The sequence below is a fragment of the Pyxicephalus adspersus genome, chromosome 5 (genome assembly GCF_032062135.1).
Source record: "Pyxicephalus adspersus chromosome 5, UCB_Pads_2.0, whole genome shotgun sequence".
Taxonomy (NCBI): Eukaryota; Metazoa; Chordata; class Amphibia; order Anura; family Pyxicephalidae; genus Pyxicephalus; species Pyxicephalus adspersus.
In genome coordinates this window covers 130,575,813-130,587,848 of record NC_092862.1, presented here as the reverse complement: position 1 = coordinate 130,587,848, position 12,036 = coordinate 130,575,813, and the positions used below count along the sequence as shown (strand labels likewise).

Sequence of the window (12,036 nt, the reverse complement as noted above, 5' to 3'; positions counted from 1 at the left end):
TTTCTTTCTTTCTTTTTCTTTCTTTCTTTCTCTCCCCCTCTTTCTCTCTCTCTTTCCCTTTCTTTCTCTCTCTCTTTCCCTTTCTTTCTCTCTCTCTTTCCCTTTCTTTCTCTCTCTCTCTCTCTCTCTCTCTCTCCCGCTCTCCTATCTACTATGGCATTTTCCATATACCTATATATTTGATATATATAGGTATATGGAGAAAAAGAGATTGGACCATAAATAATATCAGGGGAAAAGAATAATGAATTATTAAAAAGGAGTAGGGGCAATAAAAAAGGGGATAAAAGATAAGTCCAGGTTGGGTATATGGTCATTGATTTCTCATTAATCCTCCCAATCTGTGACGTGTGTAACATCCTGTGCAGAGAATTTCCCCAGCGGTTTCTGCTCTAGCAGTGGAATGTGGCATTTTCTTTCCTCTTCAGTGGAAGTGAATTCTACAGTAGGATGAGAATGGAGAGTTTCTGGAAGTGGCTCTTACTGCTAAGTACTACTGAGCACCATTGCAGGAAGTGGCACTCATCATCCAGGGCCCCTTGTAATTAGCACTGGCACATCTATTCTCCCTGGGTTTGTACGTCTGTCTGTGTCATCCTGATATGAGTTCCACGCTGTGGACAATCAGTCTGTACAGGTTTAGGATCAATCAGTCTTTGAGGTCTTGTAGCAACTTAAGGTATTGGCTGTTTTTTGTATTTTTATATCTATATTGCTCACCCTCTCTATACATATAGATCGTCCTTTCATTACTTAGCTTTATCTTTTCAGACTTCCACAAGTGGAAATTTAGCTTTAGAAAATTTTGGTAAAAATAGTGAATATTTGCAAACATATTTGAGAACAGAAAACATGACAGTCTTGCGATGAGTAAACAAAACTACACAAACCCAAATTTTTTGCATACTTCCTGCTAAAACAATGTTATATTTTCCATATCTTTCAGGTCAAACAAAAAACAGTTCGTTCGGTGGCTCATTAGATGAAACAGAATGTCACCAATCTAAAGAGAACCTGTCTAATGGAAACAGTCACATCCCACCCAAAGCTGTACGGAACATCCCCCGGAGACACACAGTAGGTGGACCTCGCAGTTCAAAAGAAATCCTGGGAATGCAGACCTCCGATATGGATAGGAAGAGGGAGGCATTTTTGGAGCATCTCAAATACAAATATCCTCATCATGCCACAGCAATAATGGGTCACCAGGAACGGCTAAGAGAACAGGTAGGAATTGGCACCTTCTTAGCACGGTTTGGAGCTCTTGTCTTGTGTGGATGAACAAAAGCTGAAAACAATGGCACATTTCTTTGGAAAACTAAGGGTTGGTACATACAAGCAGATCCACTGTAAGTGTTGAGTTTAAAGCAGAACTAATCCTTACAATGAAAATATTGTGAGCAAAAAGGTTTTTTTAATGCAAAAAACAATAGCTATGTCTCTTCTGCAATAAAACAAACTTTCTTGCCCTTTTTTGCATTTATTTACCTAAACTCAGCTCTCTCTGCTCCCCCCGGCACCATCTTCATGGGGTCCTCTTATGGGTTGGGATATTTCGGCAATCCCAAGTGGCCAGGCTGCTGTGCATGGGCACAGGAGTTCCTTCATTACTGACAGCCAGCTATGCCAGGATTATATGCTGAGCTGTGCATGTGCAGCTTAGTGTATTTTCTAGAAAATATTGTACAGACAGGTAAGTAAGTTTGTGTTATTACAAAAGAGAAAACACCTGTCTCTTCTGCAAAAATAAACCTGCCTGCTTGCCATTGTATATTTGTAGGGTTTTGTTCTGCTTAAAACAACCCATTTTCCAATTGGTAATTAAACGGTAGGAAGCCCTAACACACTGCACACATGTGTACAGAATTCTGTATGATCTTTATTTTCACTTTGTGTTGGTATTGTAGCCAGGGACTGGCTTGGGTACACTGTGGGCACCCTATCATTGACTGGTACACTAGGAGCACAGCTGCTGTGCACAAAGCACCCAACTTAGATGTATACTACTTACCATTCATAATATGTTCACTGGCCTATTCTAAACATTGCAAACTCTATTAACCAGCTGGTATTGTCCATCACTGCAATACAACAACAGCACATGATCAGATATATCAACATGAATAATGGCTGCACAACTGCTCCGGGTGCAGTTGGTAGAGCTGGTATTGATTGGTCGAAAGTTCATTTTGCTTCAGATTGACTTCAAATCTGATCTCAGCCTGTGTGTACCAGGCTCAATTGTCAATCATTTGGAGTTTCGATTTGCTTTCCCTTCAGAATACTGAAATCTAGTTGGTTGCTCTGATGACACATGCACATGCACAAAAAAGATCAAACAGTTAGAAAATGTAAAATTTATGATGGACTGCACACCATCAGAAATGGATTGTGTTAACGATTAACCATGTATCTAGTCATGAGCAAAGCGCTCTGTCTTACTGATGGGTGACAAATGAATTTGAAAAGCTTATCTAAATATGTCATCAATTTCCCTTTTTTTTATACTTGCCATGGGAGAGCGGCAGAGGCGGTGTTTGGTTTCATTTCTTTTTTGCAGTGCTATTTCCTAAAGCTGTGTCAGTATTCTGTATTCTGCATTTCAATAACTAGCCCTGTTAGCCCATACATAGCACAATATGATAGCATGGATTATGATACAATGAGGAACAGTTTAGAGTCTGTTTGTACTATTGTTATAATGTACCAGCATGCCGGAAGATATCTGATATGTATGTGTAAAGCTGCATATACACGTGCAACAATAGTCGTTGCACTGGGGAGGGGAGAGAATGACGGAACAGCAACCCGCTGTGCGCTCTCCCCCTTCCCTTGCATTAGGATGGTTAATCGTCCATCGTCCGTGGATCCACCAGGACGGCCGTTCGGACGATGGACAACTGGCGCTGTACACACCCCACATTCTCATCTGATATCAGCCTTGAGCCAATTATCAGGCGAGAAACACTGGATGTGTGTACGTAGCTTAATAATACACAGATCCTTGTGTGCACAGATCCTCATCCACCTGTTGGATGCACAAAACTGCTCAGTGGCACCAGTAGCAGTTATAATGTATTTTGCCTAATGACTGATGGGTGCTAGAAGGCACTTTGCACAGAATGTTAAAAGGTACTGTGAAAATAAAAATGCTTCATTGGTAAAGCACTCATAATACTTTAATATACAAAATACTTTGCTTAATGCCCCATGCACATTCTGTATGAACATTCTGTGCATGTGTGCTTGCTCCAGCAAATCCAAAAATCTTTCCTTTTTTTAATGTGGTGACTATGGCAAAGTGTAACAATGCATTTTGCATTGAAATTGCTTCATGATGTCCAACATAGTGTGCAGGAAAGTGAGAACGCTGAAGCTGATTTCAATATTCATTGTCATCTCGGGAAAAGGAAGCGTCTGTGAATATTCATTGCTGGTATAACATGTTGATGCAGGATGTACAGTGATAAGGATTACACTTTGTGTCCATGGACCATGTGCAGTAACATATTGGACTTCAGGGAATTTATAAATGCTTTAGAGGAGCATGGGACATTTCATAGGATAGACTTGCTGCTTTACATTTATCATTATTATTATCCACTATTTAAATAGCACCAACATATTATGCAGCACTTTTCAAAGTCCACAGTCATATCACTAGTTGTCCTTCAAAGGGGCTCTCAATCTTTTGCAGTTTGCTTGTTGATTTTACCTGATTTCTGGAGTTGCACTTTGTCTTCAATACCTGGTTTTTATCATTTGGCTAAAGTGAGGCCCGTAGCGGTATAATATTAGGCGCAGGGCCTGCATGACAGGGTGTGAGGCCCCAGCACAGGGTAAGAAAGGGTTAAATGGTGCAAGAAGTGTTTAGCCAGAGAGTTGAGGAGAAGGTTATTAGGAATAGGGGGGTTTAAAAGGGTAAAGTCGGAAGTGGGAGGGCCTCTTTTAGGAAGAAAGCATTTCCCCGCCTACCCTTCCTGGAGTGGTTTGGTATGTTTTAGGGGTGGCAGTTGGGGTCTTGGCTGGCAGGGATCCTGGGCATGGAAAAATAGTGATTTGTTGCAAGAGGGATCCTCGGTGGTAGGGTCCCTCTTACGGTGGTTTGATGGTTATGGCTCCTGAGGCAGTGCTGGGCAGCTAGGGGCCAAGGTGTTGTGTTCGGAGTTAAATTGTGGTGGAGTACAGATTATGCCTTCTGGGACCTGCAGCCTAGGTATTACGGTTTAAAACAGGGATGTTGCTATGTTAATATAAAAGGGGGGTTAATTTTGGTTTATGGTTAATATTTTTGTTAAGATAAATGGGATTTATTTGTTATGTTTTTTATTTGTTGGTTATTTATTGTTTATTCACTATTTATATTTTATGGTTATTTATTTATTTGTTTAAAGAACCGCTTCTTGCCAGCCAATTAAAAAGCAAAATAATGTCCGTGTATTTTTGATGGGTTTTGGTTGGTAAGCAGGTTGGGGGGGACTGGGGAGGTATCTGTGCTGCACTCCGTGTATATGAGGGGTATTACAAACCAACTGATGATTTAAACCTACGTTACAGTTTGAGTTTCACTATACTAAGGTTGTTATGAGGAGAGGAGCTGTCCCCGCAGATTCCATGCATGTTCCCTGTTCTATTTTTATCTCTGCTGGACAGCATTGAATGTGGCTCTAGAGCAGGAAGTCTGCTCCAAATCCTGCCCTGGCACCCTGTGACCCCGGAGAAGACAATTACCGCCACACGCTCACCTCCTGCAACATCTGCTTGTTAAGCGGACGCCGCTGGTGGAATGAATTCGCAGATGATGTACAAATATCCTGACCCTTTATAGACTTTTTTTTTTTTGGTTCTGTCCCGCAAAATGTAACTGGAACACATGGACTACAACCTGTTAGAAAATACATGCAATTTTGGTCTTTATTTTTATTTGATTTGTTACATTCAAAAATTTATGTTTTTGATGCAATGTAAAATTTATATGTTGATCTAGTGAGTACACAGTTTAAAAGAATTCCTATTGTAGACAGACAACACTGCCACTGATTCATTATTCTTATTAACTTGTATTTATATAGCGCAGACATATTACACAGCGCTGTACAAAGTTCATAGTCATGTCACTAGCTGTCTATCAAAGGGGCTTACAATCTAATGTCTCTACCATAGTCATATGTCATGAATACAGTCTAAAGGCCAATTTTGTGGGGAAACCAATAAACCTAACTACATGTCGTTAGAATATGGGAGGTAACCAGAGTGTCCCCACCCAAACATTGGTAGAACATGCAGACTCCATGCAGATGGTGTCTTAGGTGAGATTTCAACTCTACGGCTACAAAGGCCAACATGCCGTTCACTGAGCCAACTGTTTGGCCTTAGGCTTTGCAACAGATTCTCAAAACATTTTGCCTATAAATATGTTGACAATGACGCATGATGCCAACATACCAAAAAATAGATTTATTGCTCTTATGTACTACTAACAATCTGGAAAATTTTAGCTATTTCCACTCTTTCACATAGATTTGTAATAGCAGTCACAAGCAGACAAAAAGTACCAATGCACAATTTTTATCTATTCCAATGCTGAAGCTGTTTAGATCACACATTATAAACTATTAATAGTTTTATCTAAGAATGCAAATCCACCCGCTTGTCAATGAGAGTGCTGCTACTAACAACTAGGAAATCTGATTGGTCAGTGGAATGGCATTTGATGCCATAAAGCTATTAAGGGTTGAGTCCTATTAACAAAGTGGACTCTGATCAGAAAAAGGCACAGGAGAGATCTTTTCCCTGTAAATAAAGGTGACGTCTGCTGTTAAGCCCTGTACAGACGTCAGAGAGACATCAGATTTCTGTCACTGGAAATGACCTTTCATGATCGTTACCAGTGACAGGAGAAGGAATGAGAACTGTACACATCACTGTGCAGTTCTATGAAGTAGACAGAAATATTAGCAAGTGGCACCCCATTGTTCTCTCCTGCATAGGAAAGCACAGTGGTTGTTCCCACTCAGTCATTCATGAACCTGCTAGGACAGACATTAGGGGACTGCTTGGGACTGCACAGTTGTGATCATCTCAGGTGACAATCTTAGAGGTTGGCACTCTGGCCTTTGCAGCGCCAGATCCCTTGTTCTAATCTCGACCAGAACACTATATGCATGGAGTTTGTATGTTGTCCCCGTATTAGTGTGGGTTTCCTCCCACATTCCAAAAACATGCAGTGGAGTTAATTGGCTTCCCCCCAAAAGTTGATCGTAGACTGTATTAAAGACATATGACTGTAGTAGGGACCAGAGTGTTGTATCTTTAGCTAGGGCTCTAATTGCAAGAGTTTAAAATGGAGTACCGACTTACGTTAAGGTTCCCTTTGTAGTATTGTGAATGAAGGAGACCCTTGAGTTCTTTAACCATACCACAAAATGAAAAAAATTTAACTGCTGTCGGTTTTGTCTGCAAATGAAATGGTCTGCAATGGATTTGGCTAGCTAACTGTGACACATTTTTGGCACTTGAGCCACATGTGAAATTTTGCAACGTCCTTGTGTCTTCTGCAACCAAATTTTCCAGCCTGATATATTTGATTGTCAATTGAACCCAACACACGGCCCAAATCATCAATATTAGCCAAGGATCCATATATGTATCTGTAGCTTTGGATGCACAGTGGGCATTCTCTGCTCCAATAATTGGTGTATGCACCCTTTTATCAATTCTATCTAATATTTATATTACTTGTTTGATCAGCTCCTTCTACCTGTAAGTTAATAAATGCTACTGATAAATATTTAATGTAAATCAGTTTGCATTGTAGGATTAGGAACCCTTTTGCTGGAACAGGAGGAAATAGTAACACCAGGTATGTGGTGGGAATGTAAAATAAGCAAGAAAATTAGCCACAAGGCTTAAAAAAGAGAAAAAACCTGCTGGAGCAGAATAGCAGAGCCCTCATTTTAACACTAGGCTGCCAGCATAAAAACATAGTGGCACTGTTCAGCAGATAGCAGCATAGTCAGACAGGGAGGGGCAGATAGGAGAGAGACCATTGTTCTATTCAAGACCAGTGGCCCTCTGCAAAACTCATCAGGGCTCTTCAAGAAGGAAATGCTCACTCTGAGCCTGCAACAGAAGTACTGACAAGTCAGGAAGTTATGTGCTATTTATATATATAAATAATTTTTTCATTGGCTACTAAGACTCAAAACTTTTGCAACACTTCCCAGGTGGGGTTAAGCTAACCATAGAGACTTTATGATGTCATGATTAGAGAAGCATGTCAAGGCAGCCAAAGCAACATGTTACAGCATTAAAAAAAAAAAATTCATAAGCTGCAAGCGGTTTTCAAGCAACTACAGGAGGTAGAGGTGGCTAGTTTGGACCTGACTTTGAAAAAGGATTTGAAACTTACATCTCATGGTCCCACTCAGGACTACAGCTTGGATGGCTTAAGAACTTTGCTGGATGTCTGATCACCTCCGCTCAGGTAAAGTGCATACCAATGCATGCCAAGCTCTGCCAGACCTTTCTAGAATCTGAATGCATTTTGTGGATCCTTATCAAGCAAACATGTGGGATCTTGTTTGCTTTACAGAAAGGAAATTGTTGATGTTGAATTTGCTACTTTCTCAGATTCCAGTAATGTGAACAACCTGAAACTGGAAATCTTTCATCGTTTAGCCGTACAATACAATGTGGATTTATACTTTTGTAATCTGTGTTTGAAAAGCTGTTGAGTCGGAGGTGTGTAAACATAGGTAGTGTCAATTCCAACAAGGCAGTCGTTGAAGATTATTTACTGAGAAAGAAAAGCAAAAGTTTACTTTGTACAAAAAGTTCTCAAAGCTTAAAATAGACTTATATTGAGTTTTAGTGCTGCAGTGTTTTTTTTCTGGTGATTATGAAAAAAGAATGGCCAAATGGGCAGATGGAATCTTTACTCTGGCAATATTTGTTATGGGTTGGCATATATCTAAATTGTAAGGGAAAAATGTCGCCAATAAGAGAGTTTACCTTTGCACAGGTCTGTAATGTATTAAAGTAGCTTGTTTTTTTCCTATGTCAGTATTTGGATCAGTGTAATACTAAGCTGACCCAGCACAACAACGAACTATCTCCAATTTTCAGGCATTGGGCGCTGTCCATAGCTTTTCATTCTGTATAGTATTAAAAATTGAAACCGAAGGCATGGAAACTACTGATTCTTATTTGCTGATGCATCATCGTAGCAAGAGTTTATTATTCCTCCACTCTGCTCTGTTTACACACTTTGTATATAAATGTGTTTTTAGGTTTAAATAATTTTGTGTACTTTTGTACTTTTACTTACTTATATATTATTTTTATACAGTAGCACTAAAAAGGTAAAATATTTTAGTTCTAGCATGCTAATTTTTGGTCCTAGATTTTGTAGACCATAATGTATTTAAAAGGTTTAAGCACTGATATTGATTCACTAAAGGAATATAGGCTGTTCACATAGCAAAGTGAATCCTCTGTAAGGCTTACGTACACACGTTAGATGATTCTCATCCGATAATGTCCTAGGGGCGAATGTTGGACGAGAATCTGGCATGTGTACATTCGTGGCCGATCCACGAAAGACAAACAATCAAGTGAAGGGGAGAGAACACAGCGGGGTTCCGCTCCTTCGTTCTCCCCCCACCCCTCTCCATAGAGCAGAATGGCACTGTATGTAAAGCACTCGTTCATGCATCACGCAGTCTTTTATCATTGGATAGGATAGTGAAAGATCCTTTTCAGTGACTATTATTGAACATGTGTACGCAGCTTTAAGAATATTTCAAGTAGCTTAATAAATGACATATGAAAGTCTGCTGGTTTCGGCTGTTTAATCGAAAACAAAGTAAAAATGTGTTTTTTTTTAATGTTTTTGCCTGTAATTGAACATTCTGTGCAAAATTATCTATCACCACATTCACTAGGCTAAGTGAATTTTCCCGTGCAGAGTGACAATTCATCTTGGTAAGTGAACAGCCTAAATTCCTTAATTAATATAGTTCAGATGTCCAATTTAGAAAGGGTGCTTTGAAAATTGTTAAAAATATTGGCATCTCAATGGGAAGTTACTGTGCGTACCGGAGAGGAATCTGTATTATGGTTGTGGTTACAATTTATATTTACTATTGCTATGTGATCAGTGAAAGCATTGGTTTGGATGCAGCCAAATGTCAAATTCAGTAAATGTAAAGGTGAATTTCAAAATGCTCAATGCACTTATCTGTAACAACTCTATTTCTTGTCTGATCAGCAGTTAATATGGGCATTGATTGTGTTATTTATTTATTTTTTACAGTACAAATATTTTAAAGCATCCTATATTATCAATTGGGGTATCCTCTGTAAGTCGAGGAATTGGTAACGTGGTCTGGCTTAGTGTTTTGGGTACTAATGATAAGATGTGGTATGACAGTCTAGGACTTGCCCTAACAGCTATCTGTTTTCAATCTCTTTTCCACATTGGCACAGACCAGTTGACCAATGTCTTGGCATTGGTCATGTGGTCTCTGTTTTATTTTTGTGGGTCACTACTAATATGGCACAAGGAGCGATTGCTTTGCCTGAACAATTTTCCAATACCACCAATGTCTTGCCATTGGTTATTTTTTTGGGTGCTGGAGCAATTCAAGGAAATATAACACCCATTGACAGGTAGTTTGTAGCCAAGTCAGTCTGCAAATGAATTCTGACTATTTACTTAGTAATTTGCTGAACTGGGCAATAAAGGGAATGTGAACTTTGTGCTTTATATCTGCACTTATTACTTTAAGTGTGTTCTACCAAACAAAAACATTGTTTTTTGCAGTCTTCCATTACTTAGTTAGTTTGCTAGTATTGCTTGCCGGATAATATTGTAAATATGATTTTGTGTTAGACTGTAGGTTAACCTTGCAAAATGTGGTGGGAGGATGTCAGTATCCTTCAACACTTTTCCTCCCTTGTAGGGGAAGTCTGTATTGTGTCCAGCAAGCTGCTTGCTTCTCTCTGACTGCTGATAAAATAAATCTATGTACTTCAAAATTCTAAGTTGGGAATGTGTTGAAAAGCTTGGGGTGTATGGCTGGGCATTTAGGTACGTAAAAAGAAGAGCGGCTGCCCTAGCACAGGGTCAGATTTGTCATTAGACATAATGGACTTGCACCTATAGGCTGCAGATGTAAACAGCTGGTTATACTCTGATAATGAAAAAAATGCATTAGTGAAAAATATACCTTTTTGTACATTATATATTTGAAGCCAAGAAGTTAATACATCCAACTTCAAATTTCTTGCAATTAGAACCTAGACCAAAGAACTTCTGCCTGTCTCATGTTAACCCTTACCGTGCAGACTAACTGGGAACCAAACCTGTTATACTAGAATTTTTTGTGGTTTCATGACCCCCACTGTACTCTCATCCCAACTACTTCATTTGGAAGTACAATGTTTGCCTGTCTTCACCTCCCCTCATAAAGCCTTTTTGGCGAAATGCGTCAGCAATTGAGATAATCCTTTCTCCTTATTGTATTTCTGTATGAACTTCTGTTGCATTTTTCCCACTGCACAAGTGGGTTACATTTTGATTTGTGTAAGTAGCGGATGAACTCTGTCTAGCATATTTCTTCTATAAACTAAATAAACAAATAAAGAGAAAAAACTACTTTCTCTTCCTTTGAATATTTTCACTTTAAATATTCTCTGGGGTTAGCATAAGGGAGGTAACCACCATCAGGGCACAATTCTAATTAATCCCAATCCTAATTTTTAATCCTTTGTCTATAAACAAATTTATCTGATCTGACATAGATGACATGGTGATCATTTGACATAGTTGATAATCATATTGGTGAGTGAGGTGGCTTTGTTTAGCAACAAACTATATATATATATATATATATATATATATATATAAAACACACATTCTGGAAATCATCTATTAGTCCCTTGTTTGGACCAGTAAAACAAGAACATGTTCAGTGTGATAGAGATGATCCTGGAGGATCTTGGAAATCAGATAATATGCTGTATATATCCTGGTGGTATTCTGTCCATCTGGCCCCTTTTTATGTCATCTTCAATGGCCATGATTAGAAAAAAGCTGAGCTAACTTAAGGATAAACCTACTTGGAAGTTAGAACTCTTTACTTTACAAAGTTAAAAAAAAGTCTTTGTGCCACTTGCTGAATTCTTGTGCTCTGCATAAACTCGTGTTGGTTTTTGTGGAGCTTGAGGTTTTAAGGTGAGGCTGAGTGATGCATTGTGATGTGTTGATAATGATCAGGATGTGAACAATACAAAAAAATACAGCCTCAGGTACTGTTCTCAGAGGAACTGTGAATAAAACCCATTTCAGAAGAATTAAAAACCTTGGCTTGATTTCACTGGATTAGGAGTTTGTTGGCTAAACATTTTAGGATTTTACACAGCATCATGCTTTGCCCAATTGTTAGTTATTCATTTGATACAATGTACTGAAGAAACTTTACAAAGATAGTTATTGGTTTATTTAACACAATATGTAAATCTAGACTTTTTAAAATTTTGTTTTGCTGTATGTTTTTTATTATTGTTGTACATATACATTTTTGTATGTTCGCTCTCTGAGGTTACTTTGCATTTCATGCAAATTAATACTTTTTTGTGTATGCGCTGAGCCATGCCTATAGACAAATATATCAGTCTGAGCAGACTGGTGGACTTAGAAAAAGAAACAAAAAACCACAAGCACTGTATTAAGAAGAAGATCCTGTATAGGTAATAATCAAACACTGGGACAATTATGTGTATATATAGAGCTATACATAAAATCAAGGTTTTAAATTATACAACATTGCAGAAATATTTGAATATTTGGTAATCATTTTTGTATGCGTATCTACGAATAGACAATATTTTTCTATGAAGAGGAACTGAACTCTGGAAGCTGTGCCCACATAAGTCAAGCAGAGGACAAAGAAATCATTTTCAGTATTGCCTAGGGAATCATCTTCAGTAATGCCTGTGATCTCCCTGCTGTTGATCTTTCTCCATCACTGC

The 12,036-nt window shown here is 38.7% G+C and overlaps 1 protein-coding gene across 10 annotated transcripts in view; it reads left to right on the top strand.

Annotated features, from left to right (window-relative positions):
• Window positions 1-12,036, top strand: part of KIAA1217 (KIAA1217 ortholog) — a 279,526-nt gene that overhangs the window by 82,648 nt on the left and 184,842 nt on the right. For 9 of the 10 annotated variants that reach the window (XM_072412718.1, XM_072412717.1, XM_072412715.1 and 6 more), the window contains exon 2: window positions 947-1,227. In XM_072412718.1, coding sequence (XP_072268819.1) covers window positions 947-1,227 — 281 coding nt within the window. Of the gene's footprint in view, window positions 1-946; window positions 1,228-7,094; window positions 7,487-12,036 lie in introns of those variants that run through there. The other variant, XM_072412722.1, reaches the window with a different exon arrangement.